Consider the following 18060-nt stretch of genomic DNA (forward strand, 5'->3'; position numbering starts at 1 on the left):
TGATTAAGGTGGCTAGATCCACATGGCCAACCAAGCAGTTTGAGTCCTGGACTCAGTAGCAGGAAAAGCACTGTGTGTGTGTGCCCAAAATCTTGAGAGAATGGAAGAGAAGGGATTACAACTTGGCCATCCTCCCTGGGGGGTGATTTCTCACTTTCTCTGGTAAGAACATCTACCCTATAACAAGCTAAAAAAAATAAAATAAAATAAAGCAGAAACAAAAAAAGACAAAGACAAAAATCAAAAGAATTTAAAAGCTGAGGATCACTTTGTTCAACCCCTTCACTTCTAGATGAACTTCTCCAAACTGTCCCAGAAAAAAAGTACCTGTACTTTCTATGGGACCCTCTTTCTCTCCTTCGTAAAAGTAGAGTTTGGGTCAACTTCCCCTGAATCCCTTCTGTATTAGTTTCTTATTGTTGCTGTAACAAATGACCACACACATAGTGACTTAAAAAGAACACAAATCTACCTTACAGCTCTGGAGGTCAGAAGTGTGGGCAGGGCTGCATTCCTTCTGGATGTTCCGGAAGAGCATCTATTTCCTTGCCTTTTCAGTGTCTAGAGGCTGCCCACAGTCCATGGCTAGTGGGCCCCTTCCAGCCAGCAATCACATTATTTCAACATCTGTCTCTGTAGTCACCTCACCTTCTTTGAGTCTCCTGCCTCTCTTTTTCTCTTATAAGAACCCGTGTGATTACATTGAATCCATCCAGATAATCCTGGATAATCTTCTCTTCTCAAGGTCTTTAACTTAATCACATCTGCAAAATCCCTTTTGCTGTGCAAAGTGACATATTTATGGGTAATGGGGATTAGGGGGGCATTATTCTGCCTACCACAGGCCCCACCAAGTGCCTCTTGCATGACTTAATAAGGGAGTCATTCAACAGCTGCTGCCTTGGAGCTAGGCCTGGGCTGGACTCATTTCGGATGGCTCAGAAGAGAGCAAGCCTGCTGTCAGGGCTGGCTTGTATCCTTGCCTCTGCAGCTTGGCAGCTGCTTCCCACCGACCACTGACCTGGCTCTTGCCTAATGCCCCAGCATGCCCTCTTCCTGCCGTGCTCTCCCTGAAACCCGAGTAGGAGCCTAGGATTCTCCTCACATTCACAGTGCTCCAAACTGTCCCCCCATGATTTAGAGCTGTTTCCTGACATTGCCAGTTCAAGAAGACATCAACCCACCGCTCTCACTGTTCTGTCAAGGCTCTAGTAGAGGAAACAGAGGGCAGTTAGAGCTTCAGTTTGTAGTCGAATTAAGCCACCCTGACCCCTCCCACCGAACTACTAATCAGTCTCTAATCATTAGGGGATTTGTTGTTCTTCCCAATATCTTGTGGGTGACTGAAAGATAAGAGTCAGGGAGGCCTTAAAAATGGTCTGGCAGAGCAGGGTTAGCCAGAGGCCACACTGTCACCAGAGAGAGTAAGCCTGCTGGTCTGTGCCAAAACTTGCTCAAGTTCCTCATGGGGTTTGGGAGGGATGCTCACGGGAGAGAATGTCCTGGTGGCTGAATGGGCTGGAAAGCCTCTTAGAGAACGTCCTCTTGAAGGCCCGTCCTCTTGAAGGCCCGTAGTCTGGGCTAGTAGACTCTAGAGAGCAGGGAAGGAATACAATGCAGTTTAAGGAAACAATGGGAGCAAAAGCAGGAAGTAGAGCAGGGGAACCCTCCCCCCTCATCCCAGGGTCCCAGAGCAAGTGGTTGTTATTTCTCTTTCCTCCACCCTGTTTTTCCCTCCTTCTATGTCTCTTTCCTTTTTACACAGCCACAAGTACTTACATATTTCTTTTTTTATTAAAGAATCATTCATTTAATTAATTAATTTATTTTAATGTGACCACAGAGAGACAGAGAGAGAAGGAAAGTGAGAAAACAAGTGGCCAGGTCCAGGACTTGAATCAAGATCAGTCATGTGGGAGTCTAGCGCCTTTTTTTTTTTTTTTTTTTGTGGAGAGGTTTTTGCTATAGGGCGCATGCGCTCGCCAGACAGACAGAGAGAGACAGAAAGCGAGAAATCACCCCCCAGGGGGGATGGCCACTCCACAATTCTTTCTCCTGGGCACGCGCACACACACACACCTGGCATGAGTTTTAAGCCACCGGGTCCGGGACGTGAACCGCGGTCGACTACATGGGAGTCCAGCGACATAGCCATTACACTAACTGCTGGTCCCAAGGGAGTCTAGCGCCTTTAACCACTATGCCACCTGCTGGCCCCCATACTTATGTATTTCTATGTTGAAATCTTATGGCTGGGAGGACCTTGGAGTCCCTTCACTGGCCCTACACTTGAATCTGCCTCTTTATAAAATGGAGGGTGGGGCTCAGGGGCTCCCATCTGTGTTATTGGACCCTATTTAGGACCCAATTTACCCCAGGGCTCAGGGCCCAATGCTTTCTAAGCCTTGAGCCTGAGGGGATTCTAGCTCTTTTTGGCACTGAGGCACTATGTGAGTAACCTTGATGCTAATGTCACAGGGTGACTGCTGGTGACCAGGTTGATGATGTCATGGGGATGTTGGAAGATCTGGCAATGATGTGAGGAGGACTACTGGGCCTGAGCTATGATATCTCATGGAGATCACTGGTGGCCTGGGTGGAGATGTCATTTTAGGACTTTTGGGAGATAAGATGATGCTATGCTGGATCTGTTGGAGGTTTGGGCTGTGACGTGACACTGCCTAAATTTAGAGAAAAGAGTAGTGAGGTCTCATAGAGGCCATTGGAGTCAGGGATGAAGAGTTCATAGATTGAGGTGGATTGAGAAGAAACCCAGTTAAATGAAGGTTTACCTGATTTCCTGGTATGCTTTGTTGAAAAGAGCCCTGAATTGGAATTCAGGAACCACATAGTCTAGACATGCTTAGGAGCTGTGAGCGCTATGTCAAAGAAGGCTCATTTGGTGGTAAGTAACAGAAACCGCTAAATCCAGGTTAAGAAAGTGGGGCTTATTGTCAGGATACCTATGGCCTAGGACTAGGCGAGCTCTAAGGTCTGAATGTGACTGATCACCCTCAGTGTCCCTTTCTCATTAAATCCATGCATGCTTCTCTCTGCACACTCATTCTTCTTTACCATGTTTGACTGCTCGGACCCTTAAACATTCTTTAATCCAGAACCTGGAGGTATTAGATTGGCTTTGCCTGTCACTACTGCCTCATTAACAGGGATCTGGTATCCTCTTTTCCCTTTTCTTCCTCCAAACAAAGGTCAGATTAGTGCTGTTACCAGAGCAGGATGATTTCAGCTGCAAAAAGGAGATTGAGGCCCAGTGGTGGTGGCACATAGATAGTACTTGGGAGGCTGAGGGCAAATGGGAAAGGGTTTAGCTCCTGGGCCAGACTGAACATCCTGGGTGTGGTTGTGTGTGTCTCTAGTCCTACCTAATTGGGAGGCTGAGGGAGGAGGATATTGACACAGTGGGACCCTGTCGAAAATATAGCTAACTCTGTGTCTCTCTCTTCCTGTCTCTTCTCCCAACCCTCATGAAAAAGAAACATGAGAAAGGATGTTGGATGTGACAAACACCATGTGACATGTTTAATGCATCTGGGCATACAATTTCTCCCCTCCGGGCCTCAGCTTACCATCTGTACAGTTAGAGGAACATAAATCCAGTTCCTAGTCCCACTAGTTCTGTGATTGTGTTGGAGATGCTCCCCATACTGAATTAGTAAGCCGCCTGGGGATTCCTACCTTCCTTTCTTGGTTTCATGGGTCGTGAACACTCTTTATGCTCATGTAGGGCAGGAGGTTCTTGGAATTTGTCTGGGAAAGTGGGTCATCACTGCTGTCCTTCAAGGTGCCAGGCCTTTTGCCACAGGAGAGTAAGTTTTCCAGGCCTTCTGCCACAGGAGAACATACCCACTTTTGTCCCATGGTGCAACAGATGAGCATCTAAGTCCTTGATCTAAGCATCAGTCACCCACCCCACTGGTCACTTTTTTGTTTACTCACCTGCTAACTAGTCGCCCTCCATCAGGCTTGACCAGCATCAAGGACAGATGGAATCATGAGCACCACTGGCTCACCTCTGCCCTGACAGTTAACACATTGATTTCTCATCCAGAAGCAGGGTCTGGCTCTCTCATTAGTCTATGGGCTGCTGAGGGCCAGCCTGCATCTCCAGTGGATTATCTCTGTCCCTGCAGAGAGGCCTAGATCAGGTGCTCAGGTTTTGCTGGATGAACAAAAGAAGCCAAAGTAACAATCACACTGTCCAGTTCAAGGCCTTCATGATCAGAATGGGAGAGACACTCTCCTCAGTCAGCTGTAGATCTCTCCTTTGGAGGGTCAACCCTTGGGTGCCACAGAGTGAGGTACTGTTCATAGGTGGTTAGTGTGGGTCTCACTAATAGACAATGTTCCATGTTAGTTCAAGTTTAATCCCTGTCCTTGGCTGGGGGAAGGGGACATATGGACATTATCCAGGTATCCATGGGACAGCTGCCTGCCCCTGGGCTGATACCTGACCCTCTTCTGAAGGTCCTGCTCCTTCTCAAGCTCACATACGTTCTCTACTTAGCAATTCTGAGTCCCTTTGCATGAACCTCAGGGAGAATAAGATTGACTGCCCATCCCTCAGATAAACCTGCTTACCTTTACTGGTTATTGAATCCTTCTGTTAACCCCGAGAAGTGATAAGCCAAATCCCTCCTTTCCATTTCCCTAGAGAGAAAAGATGAAACTCAGAGAGAAATCCTATGCTTTCTGACAGAGCAGAACAGGGCAGGGCTTGCCCATCTAGTGGGGGGCAGGGACAAGAGGGCTTCCCCAGGCACAGCAGTTGGACCTGAACCATAATCGTGTGTTTTCTTTGGGTAGATGACTTCATGAAGCAGAGCCGGGGCATGCTGTTGCTCTACAGCATGAAGAACCCCAGCTTCCCAGAGTACATCTTCAGCAGTGACAGTGGCATCATGTGTCTCGACATGCACGTAGACCACCCCTACCTGGTGGTGGTGGGCCACTATGACGGCAACGTGGCCATTTACAACCTCAAGAAGCCCAACTCTCAGCCCTCCTTCCGTAGCTCAGCCAAGTCTGGCAAGCACACGGACCCTGTATGGCAGGTCAGCCTCGAACCAGGATGGGGGGAATGGGCCTGGGAGTATCATGCAAACCTGAGAGACACTAGAAGGAGGGACCTTGGGGAGGTGAGGTCCACAGGCAAGGGGATGGGGATATGTGTCAGCTTGGAGGCCAATGGGCAGAGAAGGGCAGAAGGTGAGAATCAGGAGGTCAGGGGGTCTCCAGTAAGAATTGGCTCTGCCCCAGAGCTCCCATCAGCAAGGCTCCGTCTATCTGCCCACGATCCCAAAGGTGTGGTCATCAGAAACTCAGAGGCCATAGCTGGAAGCCTCAAGGCTTTGTCTCAGCTTCCTAAACTCCCCACAGCAAGTCTTCTCTGCCATCTGGGCTAGAATTTGGGAAACTCCCAGACAGGGTACATGTTGCTGATTGCCTGACCTCTGGGTGGGACTGTAAGGCCTAGTAGGCCAGGTCTGACCCTAAGTCTCACTGTAGCTTTCTCTCTTTTCCAGAAAAGCCTACAGTGGGGGTAGGGGGGTGGAGGGGGGGTCTCTGCCCAAGTCTGAGACCATTACTTGGACATTGGGGTTGGATTTCACCTTGTCTCTGTATCTTTCATCTGTCCCACTGGGAGTAGATTTCACAGTTTCACTCTCAGAAGGTCTCTTAGTTCCAGCTTTTCAAGCCCTTCCAGGCCCTTCCTCAAAGATGAAACTCAAAGAGGAATCCCATGCTTTCTGACAGAGCAGAACAGGACAGGGCTTGCCCATCTAGTGGGGCAGGGACAAGAGGGCTTCCCCAGGCACAACAGTTGGACCTGGACCATAATCATATGTTTATGGTTTATCTAAAGGGCTCCCTTTAGATCTTTCATCCTTGTGGGAAAATCTAAGGATAGATTTCTGGCTCAAGTTGCCCAGTCTCTGGGTTTATCAAGCAGCACTGGGATTGTCTCCTCATCTTTCTCTGTCCTCCTGCCCTGACAGTCTATAGGAAGGCTCTGCACTACCTACCTCTTCTGGCCCTGAGTTCCTTGAGACAGGTGGAAATCTGCCCCAGGCACTGAATCACCCCCACTCTCAAAACAGGCTTGAGAAGAGGAAGGACTCCCCAGACACAGAGATCATGACATCCTCTCAGCTTTATTCGTATTTATTTATTCATATATATATATATGTGTGTGTGTGTGTGTGTATATATATGTAAAATTTTACCAGAGGGTGCATGTACTCACTGGAGAGAGAGGAAAAAGAGACTCACTGAAGAGAGAGAAAAAGAGAGTGACAGTGAGAAAGCACATGCCACCCCCATGGGGAACGGTCAACTGCAATCCCTTGTCCTTCATTTCTCCCTTCTTTTTGGGATTTTGGACACACATATACACACGTGCTGCTGGGTCCAGAACTTGAACTGTGCAGCCAGCCATGTGGGTTCTAGCCACTTTAACCACAACAACACCTGCTTATCCCAATGTCATTCCTGACCCAGAACTGGAGCAGAGGGTCGGAAGGAAGCAGCCCTCCTGCTAAATACCCTCCCCCCCCCAAAGAGATCTGAGGTTGCAGCCTCAGGAGTTCTCTCCAATGAAGTGTCCATCTCCTAATTCATCACCTCCAGATATGGAGAGAAGATCTATAGAGACTTGAAGGCCCAGAAAAAGTAGTTAAGGGAGCCAGATCCTACATGATCAGCCACAGTTAGAATCCTGCCCTAGTAGCTTAAAAAACACACTGGCAGGTGTGTATCATGCCCAAATCCTGACAGGGTGAGAAATGGAGAAAAGATTGCAGCATGATCATGCCTTATTTGGGGGATGCTTCCTTCCTCTCTCTGTGTCTCTCTGTCTCTCTCTGTCAGCACTTGCACTCTGTGGCAAGTAAATTAAAAAACAAACAAAAAAAAAGACCTACCTTGATCAGATTGAACCAACACTGGCTCCACCCTTACACTCCCAGCTCAGATAACCCAGGGCCAAGCTGAGTATCTCTGGCTGACCTGATCACTCTCCTCACACCCAGAAGTGAAGCGGCCCAGACCAACCATTTTACTCCTAACCTGCCGTGTTCTTAGATCATATTCAGGTAGGGGTGGGGGGAGGGTTAGGGTATGGAGAATATACATCATCCCTTTCTTTTTTATTTTTTAAAGAATTATTTTATATTATTATTATTATTATTATTTTATCACCAGAAAGAGACAAAGAGAGAGTGGGAGAATGAGAAAGCAAGCTGCCAAGTCTGGGATCCAAACCAGTCAGCCATGTGGGAATTCAGTTGCTCTAACCACCATGCCACCTGCTGGCCCCTACATTATCCCTCTCACTGGACAGGTTCTAGGAACTCACTTGAACTAGAAGGGCTTCTGCTGTCCCAACATCCTGCTAGGAAAACAGGGCTGCTGCTGTCTCTGCAAATGGAAGATTCAGGATTCTAGGGAAGAATGCGACCTGGGAGTGAGCCACCTGTCTCTCAGTAGTTTACTCACTTCCTATTCTTTTCCTCTTGCTCCCTCCCCCACTCCCTCATTCATTCATCCATTCAGCGACTTTCTGTTTGCTCCTCTGGTTGTTGAGGCTACTTAAGGGCCCAGGCTCTGAAGTTCTTAGTCTGGAGATAACCTGTGTGTGTGTGTGTGTGTGTGTGTGTGTGTGTGTGTGTTTGAGTGTATGTATGGTCTATGCAATTCTAGGGAAGGGAACAAGGAGACTGGGGTCAAGCTGTCCACCCCAATCAGATAAGACAGAAGGAAGGAATCAGTTTAACAGACTCCATCGTCTCTCTGCCCCTGGTCCCTGAGCATCACTCATTCTCTTAACCCCACTTACCACCCTCACCATTCTGCTTTATTCCTACCTTCCCACATCCACCCTGGGAGCATGTGGAGGTGATTGTGTATGTGTGCGCACACTTATGAACATATACAGTCTCTAGCAGATACACATACACCACCCCCATCGGGCATCAGGCTGCTAAGTGGGGTGTGAAATACAGTTTCCATGTGAGCTGGTGTCTGCTCATTAAACACTTCCCTTTGCAGCTCCCTAACGCCTCTTAGAGCCTGGCCTTTGGCATTCCCTGTCTCCTCCCCCCTTTAAAGGGACCACCTTTATATAGAAGGGAAGTGGTCTCAATATCAGGGCCAGCTCTGACTTGTGTCTTACAAGCTCAAGGTGTTCTCAGCCAGCCCCCCAGTGAAAGCACAAAAGAGCAGGCTCCCCAGACAGGCCCAGGAGGTCTCAGCCCGCTCTCCTGTAACTCTGATCTTCCAGGCCTAGGGGTGGCCAGGAAGAAGCAATTCTTTTTTCTCCTCTCCTGCACCCTCCCAACAGCAATGGTGACAGCTGCAGTTACAGGCAATGGCATTGGGTTCGTGGTCTCCCTCACTGGGCCTCTACTTGTGACAGGGGGAGGGGACAGGACGGTGGTCCCAGTATGGGCGGTCTGGAGGGAGTTGGAGGATGGGAAGCTCTGGGCACCCTGCCCCACCCCAGCTCACTGGGACATGACTTGGCCAGGCCTCCACATCTGGCAAGAGAAACTTGAGCCTCAAGCATGTCATCCTCATAAGACAACAGCTCTGTCTCCAAAACACTTTCCCATATGTTTGCTTCCAGCCCTGAGAAGACGGGTGGGGCAGGATAATTAACCCCGATTCGCAGATGGAGAAATGTAGCTCAAATCTGGGATTTGGAAACAGGTTTCTGGGAGCAGACGCTAGTGGTAAAGTGAAGGTGGGAACAGAGGAAACACTTCCTAGAAAAAGGCCAAGCCTAGAAGAGGAGGGCAGGGGAGGGTATATGCTCCCCCTCCACCCCTGGCCCCAGAAAGCAGGAAAATGGCTCCTGTAGAACCTTGGCACCTAGATCCCTAGGATGATAATAAAAATGAGGCTATTAGCTAACATGGACACTTGGTATGTGCAATGTTCTGGCTTAAGTGCTTTACATACATCATCTCATTTAGTCCTCACAACAAACCTATGCTGGTATGACTCCTGTCTTACACATGAGGAAACTGGTTGATGAGCCCTGCCCTTTCCAGGCTATGTCTGTGTAAGGAGGCTGAACCCAGGGCCACTACCTTCTCCCCACAACTAGGTTCCTAGAACTCAGCTCAGGGAAGGGAAGTACTAGGTACCTCCACTGCCAAGCCAGTAGACTAGGGTAATGCCTCACCTGACACTTACCCTAGAATGGTCAGGGAGAGATGAGAGACAGAGATGATAGAGGGAGGGAGAACCAATCATAGGATTCTGGGAAATATGCTCCCAAAACTTGCTTCTGAGCTTCAGATGGGTGCCTGGGGCAGGGGGCGGGGAGAAGGGGAGACTCAGCTCACAGCCCTCACTCAACACCCTTGCAAGGTCCCAGAACTCTCATTTGGGGATGTTTCAGGTCAAGTGGCAGAAGGACGACATGGACCACAACCTTAACTTCTTCTCTGTGTCATCAGATGGCAGGATTGTATCTTGGACGCTCGTGAAGGTGCCTGTTTCCCATAGAAGGTCACGTGGGAATGGATGGGCAGTGGGAGGAACTGCATGGCAAAGGGCACCCTCTAGCCCTGCTGACCTAGCATACCCCTTGTGCCCTCCCATCCCTTTGTGACTGCAGAGCGAGCTGGTTCATACAGATGTCATCAAGCTGAAGGTGGAAGGTAGTACCACAGAAGTCCCTGAGGGGCTGCAGCTACACACAGTGGGTAGGAGCCCCAGCCCGCTCACCCCAGGTCTGGCCATTGTCATTCAGGCCCCATGAGGTTCAGTGGCTCTCTACCTTACTGAGCACTCCCTCCCCATCTGTGCTGGAGCCCAGACAGGAGGTAATGAGAAAGCCTGGCCTGTTGAGCACCGGGTTGTTTGCAGACCCTCCCTGTTTATTCAGGTCCCAGGCCTGCTTGCGGCCCGTTCCTGTTTATGCAGATCAGGTGCAGTTATGCAGATTCAGTACTGTTTATGCAGATCAGTCCTGTTTACCCAGATCCTGCCCCTGTTTACTCAGTTCCCACCCTGTTTATGCAGACTATATCCCTGTTTGCACAGACCATGTCCCTGTTTGTAGACCCTGTCCCTGTTTCCCCTGACCCTGTTTAACTCAATCCCTGCCTTGTTTACCCAGGCCCCTCATTGCTACTGCTGTCTGCAGAACCCCTGGCCATTCGCAGAGGAATATCTGGGACAAACAGGCCAGAGGACCTGATTCAGTTTGCCTGGCCTGGTCCCACCCCTTGCAGGGGCCCTGCTGAGTAGGGGAGATGCTGGAAGCCCCTCCCCCCTTAGAACTCAGCTAAGACTGTTCCCTCTTCTCCCAAGGCTGTGGAACCGCCTTTGACTTCCACAAAGAGATCGACTACATGTTCCTAGTGGGCACAGAGGAGGGGAAAATCTACAAGGTGAGGCCATGCTGCTCCTGTGCCAGCTCTTTGCAGGGCTTATACCTGAACACCTGGGGAGTTTGTTTGCAACAGATCTTAGTACTCATCTGTTCTGGAAGGCTTCTTGGGAAAAGACTGCATTTCCTAACCTGCTTGGGTAGCAGGAAGAGGGGCTCAAAGCAGGAAAGTAGAGGAGACTTTAGAGGTGACTTTAGCCCAGTCCAGCATCTTTCCCTCTGGGTCCTTCTTCCCTTCCTGGAGACAGAGTAGAGGTGGCAGTGGGGGTTGGCGGAGTTGGAACATTCTAGGAAGACTTCTTGAAGGAGACTGAATTTGAGCTGAGCTTTGAAGGCCAGGTAACAAGCAGATTTATTTCTGAATACTCAATGCTACTCAGCCTGCAGGATGGGACTCTGTGGCCAGTTTCTGCAAGGTCTTGGTGTTAGTAGGTGAACATCCTTCTGAACCTCCAGCTATCCAGAAATAGCTCTGCTGTAAGCTTTTCTTAGGCTCAGAGACTCAGAATGTTAATTACAGGCAGCCTCCTGGGAGCCCCTGAGGCCCAGCTAGAGTTGGTCTGAATGTAAAAGAGGTCCCCACCCCCTCTCCACCCCTCTCAATGCAGCCCTGGGAGAGGCCAATGGGGAGGAGGGACTAGTCAGTCACACGGTCTCCTGGAAGCAGGGGGAGGGGGCATGCAGGTCAGGGCAAGAACTGAATGGGAAATCTGAATATCAGTCCCCTCCTGGCTCTGCACCTGCTCTCACCCGGACAACGTGACAAGGTGGGATGTTTATCACTGTTGCAAGGATGATGTCTGTGCTGCAAGTGGATGGGGGACATCGTCTGGAGAGATAGCTGGCCACACTTCACCCAGGGCCCTGGCTCAGGGACAGAAGGCCTTTTCTATTTTTATTTATTTATTTATTTATTTATTTATTTATTTATTTATTTGAGAAGAGATTTTTGCTATAGAGGGTGTATGCACTTGCCAGAGACAGAAAGTGAGAAATCACCCCCCTAGGGGGATTGGCCACGCCACAGATCCTTCTCCTCTGTTCTCTCAGGATTTGGGGCACCCACACACACTCCCAGTGTGAGTTTAAGCTGCCGGGTCCAGGACTTGAACTGTAGTCCGCTACATGGGAGCCCAGTGATGTAACCATTAGGCCATCTACTGGTCCCCAGAAGGTCTTTTCTGACTGGCTTGTATCATCTGGTCAGGCCGTTGGGCAGGCTACAACACTTTCCCTTGCCCTCCAGAGCACTCCCCTTCCCAACTTGAACCCCAGCCCTTAAGCCCTCCTTTCTGTCTGGGTGTGCTGAATGTGGGAAGAGCAGCCAGGACCTTGGTCCCAGCTCAGCTGTGACAGTGAGGTGGGATAAGGATGGAAGAGGAGTCTCAAGTTCTAATGCTCCAGGGACCCCAGAGAAGTGATGGCTGCTAGCCTTTCTCTTATTCCTGACTCTTGATCTCCTCCCACCCCACCCTGTCCCAGTGTTCTAAATCCTACTCCAGCCAATTCCTCGACACCTATGATGCCCATAACATGGCAGTGGATGCTGTGACCTGGAACCCATACCATACCAAGGTCTTCATGTCCTGCAGCTCCGATTGGACAGTGAAGATCTGGGACCACACCATCAAGTGAGGAGCCTGCCCCTGGTCCTGCCCTGTCCTGAGCCCAGGCTTGGACCCTACCCTGGACCCTGGCACTGGGAGTCCTCCGTGTCATGGGCTTTCCACCTCCCACCACTACAGGACTCCCATGTTCATCTATGACCTGAACTCAGCCGTGGGAGATGTGGCCTGGGCACCATACTCTTCTACTGTGTTTGCAGCGGTCACCACAGATGGGAAGGTGAGTGCCCTCTTCCTGATCCCACTGAGCCTACATGGGAAAGACCGAGACGTGGCTCAGAGCTTCTATCCTGGAGGGCCTACCCCACGCCCAGGTGGGGTAAGGGAAAGTGGGACATAAGGACTTCATATTCTCAAGGACTGGACCATCTAGGGTTTAGTCAAAAGCAGGATCTTTCATCCCATGGGGCTCAAGGAGGGACTTGGGCCATTTACCTTGGAGGAGAAAACACTCTAGGGGATAAGAAGCCATGCAGTATTTACCTTCTCCCAGGGAGGGTATGACAGGAGTGCAGCCCTCTGGCAGTAGCCATCTCCACTGAAGGAAAACTTATGAGCCAGAGTTCATCTGAGGCAGAAAACGTGTCTATAACGTAACAAGGTCCCCATCCTTCATAGTATACAAGCTAATTCTGAGAAGGGACTTCAGTGGGGTGAAATGGAAGGGGTTTGTTTCACTGAGAATTGGTGAAAGCTCAAAAACAAACATTTTCTGAGCATACTCGTAGATGCAAATCCATTGTCCTTATGGACTTTGATATAAATTGAGAAACACCTGGGTCAGGAAAGGTTTCTTGGAAGAGGTCACATTCATGCTGAAAACTGAATGACATGGAGTCAGCCATGCGAAGACAGTGGGGAGAGGGATAAGTATTCCACACTGAGAGAATAGTTGGTGCACCCTAAGGTGGCTTGGAGCTGGAGTCGTTTAAGGAACAAGAAGTTTGGGCTACCCTTTAGCCTAGTGGTTAAAGAAGCTGGATCCCACATGACTGACTGCACTCTAAGCCCTGGCCCCAGCAGTGGCTTAAAAAACTAGGCCCATGGGAGACCAGCAGTTAGTGTAATGGCTATGTCGCTAGACTCCCACGTAGTCGACTGCAGTTCACGTCCCGGACCTGGTGGCTTAAAACATGCTGGGCACATGTGTGTGTGTGCCCAAGATCCCGAGAGGAGAATGGAGAAGGGATTGCGACGTGGCCATCCTCCGGGGGGGGGGGATTTCTCGCTTTCTGTCTCTCTGTCTCTCTCTGTCTGCCTGGCGAGCACACACGCCCTATAGCAAAAACTTTCCAAAAAAAAAAAAAAGAAACTAGGCCCATGGGAACAACAGGTGGTGTAGTGGTTAAGGCGCTGGACTCCCACATGGTTGACTGTGGTTCAAGTCCCAGACCTGGTAGCTTGAAACTCATGCTGGGTGTGTGTGCATACATACCCCAAATTCCGAGAGAATAGAGGAGAAGGGATTGTGGCATGGCCATCCTCCCTGGGGGAGGTGATCTATCACTTTTTGTCTCTCTGTCTCTGGCAGGCACACACGCCCTGTAACAAAATTCTCTCAAAAAAAAAGAAAAGAAAAGAGAGAAAAAAAGAAAAGAAAACTGGGCCCATGTTTGTGCCCCAAATCCTGGCAGGATGGTGAAAGGAAGAAGGGATTACAACACAAGCACACCTCATTACGGAGTGCCTTCTCCTTTTCCTTCTCGGGTCTGTGCACATCCCCTCTGGCAATTAAAAAAAAAATTTAAAAAGAACAGGAAGGAAAGTATGTTGGGTGTGGAGTATAGTGAGCAAAGGGGAGAGGGCATGAAATGTGAATAGCGAGGTAGGCTACAGTGAGGATTTTATTTATAATGCCAAGGGAAACGATGGGAGAATGGTCACTGCAGGGAGGATGGACTGTAGTAGGACAAGAGCCAGTTAGAAGGCTGCCGCAGTTTGTCCAGGCAAGAGCTGATAGTGGTTTGGACTTGGCGTGTGTGTTAAGGAGAACATCAAACATTTATTGAGCACTTATATGTATGTCAAGCACTATCTGAGTACTTTGTATTTATTAACTAGAGTAAACCCTGTTCTGCTACTTAGTAACTAGTTAGCCTCTAAGAGGTTTTAATTCCACCAAATAATGAGGATAATATAACAGAACTGCCTTATAGAGTGATTGTGAGGAGCATAATTAGATGATGCAACCATGTAACATTCTTGCTCAGAGTCTAGTACATAGTAAGTGCTCCATAAATGGTAGCAGCAGTTGGTAGTTCTGTTACTTCTGCATAGACTTAAAACTTACCCTCCCTCCACCACAGGAAAGACATAGACACAAAATGCCCTTTCCCACTGCTTCCAGCTCCAGAGTGCAAACATTAGCTTTCTCTAACATTTCTCCAGAAAGCCCAGGGGCTGGTCCCTCTGTAGTGAGGGCCAGGGGCCTCTTTACCCATGAATATGCTGACACTGACTTCTCCATAGGCCCATGTGTTTGATTTGGCCATCAACAAGTATGAGGCCATCTGCAACCAGCCCGTGGTGGCCAAAAAGAAGAATAAGATCACCCATGTGCAGTTCAACCCCATTCACCCCATCATCATTGTGGGAGATGACCGTGGGCACATCACCTGCCTCAAGCTCTCACCCAACCTGCGCAAGATGCCAAAGGTATGGATTTGGAAATCTGGGCTGCTGCAAGAGAGTCTTCAGCATGGCGCAATGAGAGAAAGGGGAGGAGCCAGGGGCAACCCAGCCAGCCTTCTGGCTTGGGAGGACTGGGATACCAATAGTGTCATTGCCTGAATTAGGAGTATAGGAAGAGAAGCAGGCTTGTGAGGAAACAGAGGTCAGTTTTTAAGTACTGCATGTGTTCTGGCCATGGCAGGCAAGACAACAGAAAAAGTGTTTCAACGCATAGTGGAAAATGAAAGATTAGAGGCCATATAAGCATTGAAAATGATTATAGGTGCTAGAGACCATGTGGGAAGAGGACGGGAGAAAGGGGACAGCGTGAGGAAAATAGGCAGGCATTTTTGGGATATAGAAATGGATTATAATGTGTTGATGATAACGTGTTTTGTATCCTCAACTGTTCTGGTGGGATGTATATTCATTTTGGATAAATTCAACTTACAAGCTAAGGGATGTATAGGGATTAAATGTATAAAATAAATTAAAATGAAAAATAATAAAATATACCATAAAGGCCTAACAAAACAAAACAAAAGTACTGCATGTGAGCCACCTGTGTGCCCCTGGTGGAGAAATCAGGTGAGTGGGGTCGGGGGAGGGAGTGTTAGTCTGAGGTAGCATGGGAGGACATCACTGGCTTATTTGGAGTGCAGGATGCTGTGGGTATGACAGATCACCCAGAGAAGAAGCTCAGGGCTTAGCTACTGCTTCATTGGCCAGCCTTACAGAGGGCCTCCGCGCCAACGGTCCCTGAGCTGAGGGCTGTAGGTCTACACAGGGCAGCAGGGAATGAGCTGTGAGGACGGTAACTAGGTCAGCAGCTATGTAGTCCTTCTTTGAGCTCTGGTTTCTGTTTTGGGGGTCTCTAGTGATCCAGAGATCCTTGCCTTTAGGCTTTGTGAGCCCAAAGGCCCCAAATAAAGGCCAAAGAACCCAGGGCCATGACCTCAAAGTCTAGACATGAGTCCAGGTTCAGACTTAAGAACCTGGGCCCCAGAACCCAGCCCTGGATTCCAAAACCCAAGAACCCAAAGCCCAGTTCTGCCCATTTGTATGCAAAGAGTAGAAATGGAATTTGGCTTCTCCCAGGTTCTGGATCAGAATCAGGGCTGGGTCAGGGCTGGACCAAGTTTCCCTGATGACTCCCAGTTGTAATATGAGGCACTGACTGCAGTTTGAGGCAAGGGCTGGGGTCTGTCTCTTCAACTACTGACTTCTTCCCACTGAGGCCCTACCAAGACAGGGAGCCCTGCACCATCCCTCTGTTGCTGGCTGGGTCTGTTCCCCACCATGACCAGGAAGGCAAGGGTTGGGAGTTTGGCCGGGCCTGTAATTGTAGCCAGCTGGGGGAGGGGGTGGACTTGGCTATAAATACTCAAAGGCTGCTAAGCGCCTGCAGCTGTGGCCCAGAGGCTGTGGTGGGCTTGGGGAGGAGGGGAGTCTGGCAGGCGTGGTCTGAATGTCTTGCTGAGCCCAGCTAGTTGGCCTCAGGGAGGGGGAAGAAGGCAGCACAATTTGTGGAACAGATAAAAGCTGTTCTTAATTTAATGAGGAGAGAGACCCAGGCTCCAGCTGGCAGAGCTGGACAAACCTCTGTCAGGGATGATGGTCACTTTTAGGGTAAAGGGTATAACCATGACACTCTAAGAGTGGGAGCCTGCCCTGCCTGCTCTGGTCAAGGGAAGCAAGGGTCACCACAGTTCCTACTCCTCTTAGGACAAAGGGGAGTCACGACTGGGAGAGCTGGGCTCCCTGTGTCTGGGTACCTGGGGCCCTGAGGATCTGAGTAGTGGACAGCTGGGGGCGGGTAGTTAGGTGGGTTACAGGTGTCTGTGAAATTGCCACCTGACCCTATCAGCAGCCAAGTGATTCATGCCAAAGCAAATCCTCTGAGCATCCCCACTGGCCCTCTGTGAGCTGCAGACATGCTGCCCTTACCAAGAAGGCTTACTCACATAGGCCTGGGCTTCCCTGCCTAGGGAGCTTCCCATGATTCCTGGCAGACACCAGTACGTCAAAAGTTAAGGATTTTTACCCTAACTACTATATAGATAGGAAACTAAAGTTTAGAAAGACAAGGGACTTGCTCAGTCATACAAGGGGTTAAAGACAGAGCTGGAACTAAAAACCAGGTCCCCGGGGTGAGGCTAAGAAGAAAACCTGAGCTTGACTTGGGAGGGAGTAGCGAAGAAGAAAAAGGCCTCTTTGTCTATTGCCTTGAGAGGAGAGGAGAGTGGGACTGGTCATGGCGAAGGCACTGGGGAGACAGATTTGGGAGCAGGTGCTGGGGTCACAGCATGAGGAAATCTGAGCTCCAAAGTGTTAGCAGCCAGAATGGGGCCAGGAAGGGTCCACTGGCCCTGTGCACTCCCCACCTTACAGCCCAGGCCAGCCTAAGGCTGGGCCCTTAGCAAGCAAGGCTGGGGCAGGTGCCAATGAGCAGTGGGCACAGGTGGCTGAGAGGGTGGGAGACCAGGAGCAGAGTGAAGGCAGAAAATGGAGCTGCCCAGCCTGCCCCAACACAGCCCACACCCCACTGCCTGGACAGTAGGGAAGATGGGATGGGCTGGTCTGCCAAGGAGTTCTTGAGGTCTGTGAGAGATGCACACGCCAGTGCACCAACCTCCTTTTTCTTGGGGTCTGATTACCAGCATTTGAGTGCTTTACAGGCCGGGGTGAAGGGTAATGAACTCAGGATGCTGAGGGACAGTCCTATCCAGTGGCACCTGGAGTCACATGGAATGGCTCATCTGCTCCCATGAGTCTCCTGACACCCTCCCCAATCCAGGGTATATATGATATAGGAGGCTTGGTCCCAAATGACACCCCACTCCCAACCTGACCTGAAGAATTTGATGAGTAACTAGGTAAGGGCACCTGTGGCTTTGTTCACACTCCTTTTCCCCCAAACACACACCCTTAATCAGACTCCCAACAGTCAGACCCTACCCCTCCTCAGGGCTACAGCTCTCCCTGACCGGAAAGACTAGTTCCTCTGAGGGTCAGGGGATGGATGCCCTCTTCTCTGCCTATACTCTAAGACCCGATGGCCATCTGAGGTTGAGTCAAAGCCTATGACTTCTTATAGGTGTCACCTGAATTGAGGAGGGATCATGGTGGGACTGGGGAAGGCAAAAATCCAGAATTTATCAGGCAGGAAAGGCCAGGGCACACCTGGGGCAGGCTGGGCAGAGGAAGCAGTGCTGGCACCTGAGAGAGGTAGCCTATGTTTCCTCATTCCTCCCCATGTATTCTCTCCCCCTCCCCAGGAGAAGAAGGGGCAAGAAGTACAGAAGGGTCCAGCTGTGGAGATCGCAAAACTGGACAAACTGCTGA

General features: G+C 49.9%; 1 protein-coding gene and 1 long non-coding RNA gene across 2 annotated transcripts in view; one reads left to right on the forward strand and one right to left on the reverse strand.

Moving 5' to 3' along the window:
- DNAI1 (dynein axonemal intermediate chain 1) overlaps positions 1-18060 on the forward strand; it is a 76379-nt gene that overhangs the window by 56816 nt on the left and 1503 nt on the right. Inside the window, exons 13-20 of the mRNA XM_006143129.3 lie at positions 4825-5072; positions 9425-9514; positions 9644-9731; positions 10342-10421; positions 11903-12051; positions 12166-12265; positions 14515-14700; positions 17994-18055. Of these exons, the coding sequence (XP_006143191.1) occupies positions 4825-5072; positions 9425-9514; positions 9644-9731; positions 10342-10421; positions 11903-12051; positions 12166-12265; positions 14515-14700; positions 17994-18055 (1003 nt within the window). The remainder of the gene's footprint in view (positions 1-4824; positions 5073-9424; positions 9515-9643; positions 9732-10341; positions 10422-11902; positions 12052-12165; positions 12266-14514; positions 14701-17993; positions 18056-18060) is intronic.
- Positions 1344-4087, reverse strand: LOC102489978 (uncharacterized). The gene is made up of 3 exons (XR_333779.3): positions 3958-4087; positions 3697-3845; positions 1344-1591 (listed from the first exon to the last, which is right to left on the reverse strand). It is a non-coding gene; the product is annotated as an uncharacterized LOC102489978 (long non-coding RNA).

The sequence above is a fragment of the Tupaia chinensis genome, unplaced genomic scaffold (assembly GCF_000334495.1).
Source record: "Tupaia chinensis unplaced genomic scaffold, TupChi_1.0 Scaffold000093_1, whole genome shotgun sequence".
NCBI lineage: Eukaryota > Metazoa > Chordata > Mammalia > Scandentia > Tupaiidae > Tupaia > Tupaia belangeri.